This window comes from Gracilinanus agilis, chromosome 4, assembly GCF_016433145.1.
Source record: "Gracilinanus agilis isolate LMUSP501 chromosome 4, AgileGrace, whole genome shotgun sequence".
Taxonomy (NCBI): Eukaryota; Metazoa; Chordata; class Mammalia; order Didelphimorphia; family Didelphidae; genus Gracilinanus; species Gracilinanus agilis.
Window position 1 is genome coordinate 198,717,537 of NC_058133.1, and position 10,930 is coordinate 198,728,466.

The following is a 10,930-nucleotide window of genomic DNA, read 5'->3' on the forward strand; positions in this document are numbered from 1 at the left end:
GTTTTCGAAACTTTTTGTTTCTTGATATCCCGGAACTGGGGGACAGGAAAGGCTCCGAGCTCGAGCGTGTCCACAGTCCACAGGAGCAGCAGTAACCAGGCCAGAGACCGGGGGGAAAGCGTCAGTGTGGGTCAACTGCGTACCTCTGTACTTGTCTAGTGGTTTCTCTACCCCTGGACCCTTATTTCCCGGTCTCCAACCACCTCTGCCCAACTCCCATTCGGAGCCGATTCACCCTGGCCTTTCCTCACCCGACTCCGCCGGTCCCAAACTGTCTTCCCTGACTCCTAGGTTCCCCCATGCCCCAGGAAAACTTCGTGATCCTAGCACATCACCCTCTCAGTTGATACCCTGGACCCGATACACAGATCCCACCTCTCAACTTTCCCGAATACTCCAAAGGGTGCGGAGGTGGGGCGTGGTCGGGGGGAGGGGGGACGCTCTGTGACGTACTGAGCATTTTAGCCAATCCCAGACGCAGGGTGGGTTTACCCCTCTCCCCGCCGCCCCAGGGTGGGGAGGGGGGACCGAGAATCTTATCCCGTAGAGAAGTAGAGGGAAAGGGAGGGGGCCTAGCGAACTCAAGGGGGGGAGGGTGAAACTGGGGGATGGGGGCCTCGGCCCCCCACCCCCCGGCTCGCGCTCTCTGCGGGAGGCGGGGAGGNGGGAGGCTCATCGGAACCCAGTGTGCTGGGCTTGGGGAAGGGAGAGCGGCAGGCGGCACTGGCACAAGGAGGAGGTAGAAGAAGGTGCTGGCCAGGCCATGGGTCTAGGTGCCAGCAACCTTTAGGCCCAGGGCCACTGTAATTATGACCTCTTTGCCCCCCACCCTCCTGGGACCCACTGCCTCCAAAGCTGCCTTCCAGGACTTTGCCCCTGCCCCTCCGCCTTCACACTCCCTTTCTCCGTACCCCCGCGGTCTGCAGTCCTCGTCCCCAGAGCCCTCTGAGGGGCCCTACCCCGGAGCTCCGCAGCCATACGGCTGCGCGGTAGGTTACCCTTATGTCAGCCCCCCAGCCCCCAGCGGCCCCCACCTGCCTTACCAGCAGCCCGGGACCGCCTCGCTGCATCTCCGTGGCCCTGCAGTGAATCTGCAGGCTGTGGCAGGTAAGGCGGAAGCGCCGGGGGAGTGGGTTCTCCCGCATCACTGTTCTGCCTTTCTGGCGAATCCCCGTTACCTGCTTTTCTCCTCACTATTTTGCCCTCCAAAGGTTGGGCGCAGATTGCGGGATTGAAATCTAACTTGTATTCGACTCGACCTAGGGGTTGGGGGGAGGGAGAGAGGGAGAGAGGGAGGGAGGAAGAAAAGATTGGGGCGGGAGGAAGGGTGAGGGGGTGGTGGGTCGATCCCCTTTTTCTTTCAAGTTCGACCTGGTTTCGATTTGCAGTTAAGTAAAGCTGAGCTCTTCCCAACGCCCCCCCTCCCCACCCCATCTACGCGCAGCGGGGCATGTGTGTGTTCCTACGTGTAAGGAGAAAGTTGAAACAATCCAGATGTATACTTTGGGGGGAAAATGGGGAGGGGGATGCTTGGGTTACCTTCACCCAGAACAGGCTCCCTGAGAAAAGAATCACCCTCTCCTTCCCTCCTTCCCCGCCCCCCCCCACCCCCGACACTCCGAGCAGCTGTCTTTCCAATCTGTTCTTACACTAAACCCGCATTAAGAGAAATTACACTCCAGCTAGCTGGCCGATTATTCGTGGGGTGGAGAGAGGGATCATTTGGGACTTTCTTTTCCCACCCTACCCCTCCCCACTCTCCACCACGTTCCTTAGAATTTAGCCAAAAAAAGACAGGTTTTTTTTTTTCCTCTGAGGGAAGAAGCTAAGTGGGAGAAACTTCGACGAAAATGCCCAGCTAACACTTTGGCCATTAAGGGAGCTAGGGGTCTGCAGATCAGGATCTTTCCTCTTTCCCCACTTATTTCCTTATCTCTGACCCTGTGGTAAGGCATTCATCCCTATGTGGCTCTTTTAAGGTCTTTGGGTGAGAGTTATGTCATTCCCAAAACAATGAGGGGAAAAAAAGAAAGAGAGAAGGAAAAGAAAAGAAAACCCTGCCTGGTTTTCTTGGATTTGAAAGCTTTGGGCCCTCTCCAGACTGGGAGAGCTAGCCGGAGCAGCAACAGCAAGAGTCTGGGAAATCAATCAGTCCCCCAGCAGGGAAAAAGGTGTGCAGTGGACAAACACCACATTGAAAATATTCAATCCTCGAATGGACGGAGGACCCATCACCCTTAGGAAAGATTTTGGGGGACTCTCAGAGAAGGTAAATACAGGCCCTCTCACTTAAACACCCACCCACAGACAACCTATAATGGCATACATGCACAAAGAAATATTATCCCAGCTCCATCGAAGTTACATGGACTTCGGTATTATTCATAGAGGTTCATAGTATTTGCACGCCATTTCACAGATACCCCGTGCCCTAGAAATGCCCCTGGTTGCACAGTTAACACCCCACATCACCTTCACAGGAGTTAGCCTAATTGTACCTAATTGCTCCCACAATTAGACTCTTACAATACACACACACCCTCGGTAATCTCTTCCACTGAGTCCTTCTTAGACTCGATATCTCCCAGCTCTCTACAGTGGCACTCTCCTTCAGTGTCATACTAAGTCACCATTCCTCATAGTCACAGCAGGATTTCCCTGCCCAATCTTTCCCCATGAGTAAAATACTTAAGAGCCATAGAAAGTCAGAGATGGAAACCTCTCTCCCCATCATCTGGTCCAACCCCCTCAGTCAATAGTTGAGGAAACAGGCCCACACCATGCAGCTTCTTTAAATAAGATCACATCGTAAAGTTAGCAGCAGGATCCAGGCCTCTTGATTTCTTAACCAAGTCATTGTTTCCCTCAGATGTGGGGTATTCCCTCCTGCCTCCAAGAGGACTGGTCGCCCATCTTTTGAGTCGTCAGTTTCAAGAATTCTTTCTACCTAAGCTAGTAAATTCTAAATATCAGTTACCATCTTCTCTGAAAAGATCTGGCCATCCCCCTCTAGACTTAGGGTGTTGTTTGAAGGAAAGGAAGGCAGGAACCTTAATAATTCCTCCTAAATCACCTTCCCTTTTCTCTGTCATCCGTACTGTTCAAAGCAAAAGTGGGTTTATGGTTTGTGGTGGTTGGGGTTTTTTTTTTCTCTTTGGAAAAAAAAAATACTGATTAGAGTTTGTGCTTCTGTAGACTTGTCAGTGTTTTCTACTGGATTTTCCAATCCTTCTCTTGTTCCCCTTAGCCCAAGAATCGGGAGAAGGGCAGAAGGAGAATCAAAAAAATGTTTTTTTTTTCTTTTGCCCTCTTTTCTCTCCCGGATCCAACGAAGAAAAAGGTCTGGTTTTTCTCCCTTTCTTCCTCCCTCCCTACTTCTTTCTCAGTGACTGACCTCCTCTTTACTTCTTTTGGGAGCCCAGACCCTACATCTATGGTATGGAAACTCCCTTTCCCCGAGTAGGTACTCTCTGTAGCTTTCCCTTTCCAAGGGCTGTTTCTTTGCCAGTGGTTTTTGTGGCCTCTTTGCCTTGGAAAGGCAGTAATCGGGACTATGAGGAGGGCTTTGCCTTTTGCTATTTGGAGACAGAATGCGAGGGGGGTTGTCTAGGGGCTTCAGGGGGCTTTTCGGAGGAAGAGGCCTCTCTAACAAAAAAAACACAGACCATTAAAATGAGACTCAGTGATTGTTCTCAGTCACCAGGACTAAACTACTTGTAATTTTCAGGATTTGCCTCTGGGACCTGGGAATCAACGGCAGCCCTGGTATGGACAGGACAGTGAGAAGGGGGAAGAGGAAAGCACAGCGTGGGAGCTAATGTTAGGCTGCTTGTTCTTGGAGTCTGGGGAAATGCTTAGACCCCCACAATTGGTATCCCGCTCACTTTCTCTTCTCTCTTCAACTCCTACCTCTCTGTCCCCATTATATCCAGAGAAATCATGGCTGCACAGGTGATTCAGAGTCTACTTTTTTTTTTTTTTTTTTTTTTTTTTTTTTTAAACCCTTACCTTCCGTCTTGGAGTCAATACTGTGTATTGGCTCCAAGGCAGAAGAGTGGTAAGGGTAGGCAATGGGGGTCAAGTGACTTGCCCAGGGTCACACAGCTAGGAAGTGTCTGAGGCCAGATTTGAACCTAGGACCTCCCGTCTCTAGGCCTGGCTCTCAATCCACTGAGCTACCCAGCTGCCCCCCAAGAGTCTACTTTTTATCATGGCCAGTGTAGACATTGTGGAATATGGGAAGCTGAGTCAGGGGTGGGAAAGGCAAACCAAACAATTTTCTGGAAATTTGGGGCGGAAACTCTTCTGAACTGTAAAAAGAGGATACAAAGAAGAGCAGGGCATCCTCTGCTTTAGTTGAATGTTAGGATGGAAGGCAGGCAACCTCTTAGGGGTGGGGAAACCAGCAGATTTAGACCAGGATGGCAATATTTCACTGGACTCAGAGACCACACAGTGAAATATGCCCAGAAACACAGTTATCTCCAGATGTAGAAAAACACCAGGTCAGATACTGAGACACCCAAGCAGATGCTGTTGCCACACAGCCACACACAAACACACATTAGCTACAGTGGGATCGATGGGCAAAGGCAGATAACACATATATTCAAAGAAGAAATCCATATAAATGAGATCTCATAGAAATGAGGATACACTAAGTTCAGAATGACAATAACAGTTATACTAGTGTTAATATACTAGTTTAAGGTTTAGAAAAGCCTTTGAGGTCCGGATGTTTAGGAAGGGTGCCTTCAAGGCCCCTAATAATGGGTAATGGAGAGTTTGAGTGAGAGAGAAGTTTGCTCGAAAACACAGGGATGGTTTTGTTTGTTTGTTTGTTTTTTAAACCCTTAACTTCTGTGTTTTGACTTATAAGTGGAAGAGTGGTAAGGGTAGGCAATGGGGGTCAAGTGACTTGCCCAGGGTCACACAGCTGGGAAGTGTCTGAGGCCGGATTTGAACCTAGGACCTCCGGTCTCTAGGCCCGGCTCTCAATCCACTGAGCTACCCAGCTGCCCCTGGATGTTTTGTTTTGCTTACTTCCCAGGGTAGACTGACCACAGTGACCCTGAGGATGAAGAAGCCGCCTCACCCAGGGCTTCAGTCTCAACCAAGGAAGGGGGTGGAGTGTGGGTCCCCTTTTTTTGTTCCTATGGGGTTGTCTGGCAAAAGTTGGGACTCTTAAAGGCTCTGCATAGTGCAAAGTTAAATTACCCCAGTGCTGCCCAAAGGGTACCTGTCCCACAAATGGTCTACAGCTCACCTAATACTAGCAATGAATTAAGGAAGGTTTTGGTGGTGCACCCTGAAAAGACCAGTTTCTTTCCAGTAGTAAAAACACTAAATAAACCTGGTGACAAAAGTCACAAGAAACTGGTTAAGCTCTGAGGTATATAAAACTCTGACTGAAGCTACAATCCAGCTCTCCCCAAATCAAGGCCACCTCTAGCACACTATTTTTTTTTGAAATGTTTTCTTTGGGGGGGATGGGGTGAAGGTAACAACTTGGAGGAAAGTTAATTTTCTTTCAGAGTATGAACCCAGGCAGGCAGGCTTTGTGAAATGAGAGCAGTCCTTGGTCAAATCCCTTCTACCCCAGTGAGCCTCAGTTTCTTTCTCAGTAAAATGAAGGGGATTGAATTTTAAAGTCTTTTCTAGCTTTGATAAAATGTGGTTCTTGTGGAATCTCTCAAGCCCACTCCCCCTTTCAGTTCTGACAAGCTGTGGTTCTGTGGAATCTACTCCCCCCACCCTTTTCTGCCTCTGGAATTGGAGGCCCATAGAGGAAAGGGTGGGGGTGGGATGAAGGCTGGGGCTGGCTTTCCCGGAGACTCAATCCCAGGAGGGCATCTGTTGATGAAGTAAGGAAAAATAAACACTTAATCTACACTGGTGGATGGTGAAATGAGAGGGGCCCAAAGGCTAGAGAGGAGCAGCCTTGGTGGGAGGATAGGATTTGTGACATCTTTCCCATCTCCTCATTTTCAAGAGCTTGGGAAGGGATTGGTTTTTCTAGGTGGCTCCAGATAAACCCACCATTATGAAATTGAAGGGATTGATTGGGATTAGGGGACAGCAGGGGAGGGACAAAGACTGGGAAAAGAATAGGTATTTTGAGGGCAAAAGGAAAGTACCCTGGGGGACCAAATGCCTGTCTTTAGCTATTCTGAGAACCTCCTGCCAAGAGACATGTTTGGACCCAAATGAGTGAGGAGTCTGCATGACTGGCAACAGAAAACCAATATTCCTTCTCTTTCTGTTCTCCCATTAGACCTGGAGAAGCCACTTGGGTTACGACAGCCAGAGGGATTCCCACTGAATGGCCGCAACAAGAAACTTCGAAAGCCCAGAACCATCTATTCCAGCCTCCAGCTTCAGCATCTGAACCAACGCTTCCAGCATACACAGTACCTGGCGCTTCCAGAAAGAGCTCAGCTAGCTGCCCAGTTAGGCCTCACTCAGACCCAGGTGGGGGCCAGATGCCTACCCAAGGGTGAGAGGGGGTGGGAGTAGGAAGGGGCCCCACCTAGATCCCCCTGCCTTCCTCTCCATTCTCCCCCAAGCCACAGAGGAAGGAATTGGACATGAGAGAGTGGAATGAGGAGGCAAAGGGCATTAAGTAAAATTTATCTTTAGCCCATTCCCCCTCCCACTTCAATTCCCCAAACAGGGCCCAGCCCTCTCCATCTCTGTTCTTCTTCCTGTTCCTGGGCACCTTTTTCCCACTAGCCTTGGCCCTGGCCCAAAGATCTGATAAACTCATTCATGCTGAGTTATAAATGACAAGACTTAATGAGTGATTAAGTTCTTGTATTTGCATTTTAAGTAGTCACACTAAACCTGAACCTTGGGCTCCTAATGGCAGAGTTTGGAGCTTCATTGGGAAGCCCAAGGGAAAAGATCTTCCTTGTGTTCTTGAAATCAAATTACAAGGGGCAGCCCACCACTTGGTTAGGCCAACCCTAGCCCTACTCTCTAATAAAACTAAAAACAAAACAAAACTAATCTACCAAAAAAAAAGAAAGGAAATACATTCGAAGAAAGACTGCTAATCTAATAATCAACCAGCTTTTATTGAGTAGACATGCTGTGCTAGATATTAGAAAGACACAGCTGTGATGTGATCAGCCTGCTCCCAGAGAGCTTAGAGTCTGGCTGCAGAGATAAGACACATACCTGTAGGAAAGAGAACCTCACCATCCACGTAATATGTGACAAATTCCAAATGATTTTGGAAATCATATATATGTAAACCTTAAGGGAGTAGGCAGACGCTATCATGGCTTTTGTATTTTTTTTTGGCCCTGGTGTATTCTCATTTGTATGGGTTACTTCTTTGAATATATGTGTTATCTACAATAAATTCCATAGGGCCTCCAGAGGAGGGCAGATCCTTTGGAGTTCTGGGAAGTGGCCCATGGGGGGAGGGGGCCATGAAGAATGAGTATAAAGACAAGAAAGGCATTTCTGGATAGGGGAATAGCATAGATAAATATTGCTGGGGGCAGGGAGGTAGCTCAGTGGATAGAACTGGGAGCCTGGAATCAGGAGGACAAGGGTTCAAAAATGTGGCCTTAGACACTTCCTAGCTCTGCGACCCTGGGCAAGTCACTTAGCCCCTATTGCCTAGCCCTTGCCCCTCTGTCTTATAGTTGTCACTAACACAGAAAGTTACCAAAAAAAAAACAAAAAAAAAACTGTTGGTATATAAAAGATGTGTCTTTGAGACTTTAAGAGAAACTCCTCCCATCAACCCCATCTCCACTTATTAAAATTCCTCCCTTCTTTCAGGACTCATTTTAAGTACTATCTCTTCTATGAAGCCTCCCTGATCCACCCTCTCCCCCAACCTAGATGTAATTTTTCCCTCTTCTAATTTTGCATAGTTTTTTCCCCTTTGGGTCCATTTATCACATCACTGAACGTTTCCATTATATTTATTTCTAGAAGCATCCTAGACTTCTAACAGAGTACAAACTTTTAGAGGGCAGAGACTCTAATTTTCTCCTTCCCAGTCCCTAACACAGGGCTTGTACTTAACGTCAAGGACCTCAGTGTTGGAATTCCTTCCACTAAGACAGATCATGAAACTGTCTAAAATGTATAGTTTTAGGAACAGCTAGATGGCACAGCAGAGACAGTTGCCAAGCCTGGAGTTAGAAGGATCTGGGTTCAAATTTGCTTTAGATATACTTCCTTGCTGTGGACTCTGGACAAGTTACTTAACTGTTTGCCTAGCCCTTGCTTTAAAGTCTTAAGAGATGTTCCTGGGGGGCAACTAGGTGGCTCAGTGGATTGAGAGCCAGTCCCAGAGATGGTTCAAATGTAGTGTAAGACACTTCCTAGCTGTGTGACCCTGGGCAAGTCACATAACTCCCATTTCTTAACCCTTCTGCATTAGAACCATAAACACCAGATTGATTTTAAGACTAAGGGTTTAGTTTCTAATTTAGTTTAGATTCTAAGGTAATGGTTTAAAAAAAAAAAAGAGTTGTTACTAAGACAGAAACTTAGCATTATTAAAATTTAATAATAATAAAAATATATAGTTTTAGAGTTATTTGAAGCCCTGAAAGTTTACATAATCTGCCCCATGGTAATGGACTGTGGTCACTGTGAGGATTTAAAACTTTCCCTGAATGAAGACACTAAACGCTATCAATAATATGGAATTAAAGCTTAATCAATAATACATGTAAAACCCAGTGGAATTGTGCATGGGCTCAAGGGGCTTAGGGTGGTTTGGGGAGAGGGAAAGAACATGAAACATGTAACTAGGGGAAAATATTCAAAATAAAAATAAAAATATAATTTAAATAAATAAATGAAACTTTCCCAGACTCCATGTCTAGCATTCTATTCATTAGGCCAGGTTGCTTCCCATATTGGACACCAAATGCAGTTAATGTTCATGGGTTGAGTTGAGTTGAATTGAATAGATTTAGTCTAGCCTGGGAAGGGTTAGTCATCTTGAAGAAGTAAGAAGGACGTCAGAGATTGCTCCTTCTTCTTCCTGATTCCTTTCTTCTTCTTTTTCCCCCCATAGGTGAAGATCTGGTTTCAGAACAAACGTTCAAAATATAAGAAGATCATGAAACAGGGATCAAATGTTCAAGAAGGGGAGCTTCTAGGGGCCCTTCCAGCCCTGTCCCCATCGCTCCCCTCACTGTGGGATCTGCCCAGGCCCAGGACATTGCCTACTGGGGGTTATGTCAACAGCTTTGGGACCTGGTACCAGCAGCAGCATCCCCCAGAGGCTCTGGCAGCACCCCAGATGATGTGAGTCTGGGGAAGGTTGGGGGACCCCATGCTTCCTATATGGCTCTGGACCCAGCTCACCTGCTCTCTCCCTGGGTTTTAGGAAAGGAGTAGTGGTGGGGAGAGAGGGAGATTGGGGATGAAAATGGAGACATTTTAACTCGTCTTCACCATACCCCCTTCCTCCCTCCCCAAACAGACCTGAAGCTGAGCACCATCCCCTTCCCTCCAGCTGGTTGGGTCACCTCCTTCCAAATAGACAGACAAATGCCTAGGAGAGAAGTCAGCATGGGGGTAGGGGTAGGAGAGGATGGGACTTAGGATGTGGTGGGTGGAGAGAGGGAGAAAATATTCTTGAGCGTCACTGGGGCAGAGCTGGGCACCTTTCTCCAGGCTCCTCCTTGTTGCCCCAGCCTAGTCATATGACCCAATGCTAGTCACCTGCCTGGCCGGTCTTTTCCTTTGGAAGGAATACTGCCACCCCAAACATGGGAGTAAAACCAGGAAGATACATTCAGTAACCCCCCCCCCCATCCCACCGATTTTCTTAGCCTTTGGCAGTGAGATAGATGGGAGAGAGAGAGAGAGAGATAGCTAACACTCTTGATTCCAAAAAATGACAAGAAACTCATGTTGGCCTCCATGGTCTGAAGATTTCTAGGGAGTGGGAAGCAGGTTCTTGGAGCAGGGGGAGGAATTCAGGGTCAGATTATCTTGATAATTACTCCAATTCTGCACCAGCCCCCAAGAAACCCAGTTTAAAGAATTGAAACTCTGTAGGCCTAACAACAGGACAATTCACTGGCTCTTCCATAAGCCCTCCTCCCTCCCAAAAATGTGTCTACACATTTCAAGTGCAGAATGGGCTAATTATCCAGATAATTTAACAAGTATTTATTAAGCTCTTACCCTCCCACCTACCTCCCCCCTTAAAAATAAAAGAGTCCACAAAATGATATATCCAAGTCATTAGGGCCAAATCGGAACAAAAACAATGGGTTTGAGGAGAGGAGGGAAAGAGTAGGGAGGCTGAAGAAAGGGGAAAAAGATGGGTAAGTTAACCAGATAATTGCTTCTGGGTGTAGATTATGCAGATTTTCACTGGCAGGTCCTGTTTTGCCTGTGGGGACATTGCCTTTGGGTTTAAGGAATAGTTCTCTTCTTTATAAAGGGCATCTGTTGAACTGATGGGAATTTGGGTCCTCAGGGCCTTGATGGGTCCTTCTGGTCTAAGCTCCCTTTCTGGCCAGCCACTCCCTGGGATCCCATGTCTTTCCTCCTAGCAGCCTTCAGTGATTAAAGTTTGCAATAAACCCTTTTTGTTCTGGTCCTGAGTTTTTCCAGTTTCTCAGCAGTCATGGGCGTTGTCTCTCTCTCTCTGGTTCTCTCTGGATTGTCCCTGGGTTTTTCAGGCAATATAGTTGGTAAATGTCTTCACCTGGGCCAGATTTATCCACATCAGTGGTGTCAAACTCAAATAGAAACCCAGTTACTAATCCATTCTTGCAGGCCACATATTGGCTTAGTTTTTCAATGTAATTATTGCTTATGTTTCATTGTATTTTTATTAAATATTTTCTAGTTACATTTTAATCTGGTTTGGGCTATGTCTGACACCCCTGTTCTGCATGACTTTGACAGTGAAAATCATTGAAGAATCCTAACAGTG

General features: G+C 47.3%; 1 protein-coding gene across 1 annotated transcript; it reads left to right on the forward strand.

Annotated features, from left to right (window-relative positions):
* Window positions 1-733: 733 nt before the first annotated feature.
* DLX4 (distal-less homeobox 4) lies at window positions 734-10,579 on the forward strand. Its single transcript, XM_044673960.1, is given in 8 exon segments — window positions 734-1,107; window positions 3,387-3,409; window positions 3,411-3,436; window positions 3,728-3,765; window positions 3,935-3,951; window positions 5,051-5,132; window positions 6,275-6,471; window positions 9,050-10,579. Coding segments are annotated over 8 exon segments (918 nt in total). The 5' UTR covers window positions 734-809; the 3' UTR covers window positions 9,287-10,579.
* The last annotated feature ends 351 nt before the right edge of the window (window positions 10,580-10,930 follow it).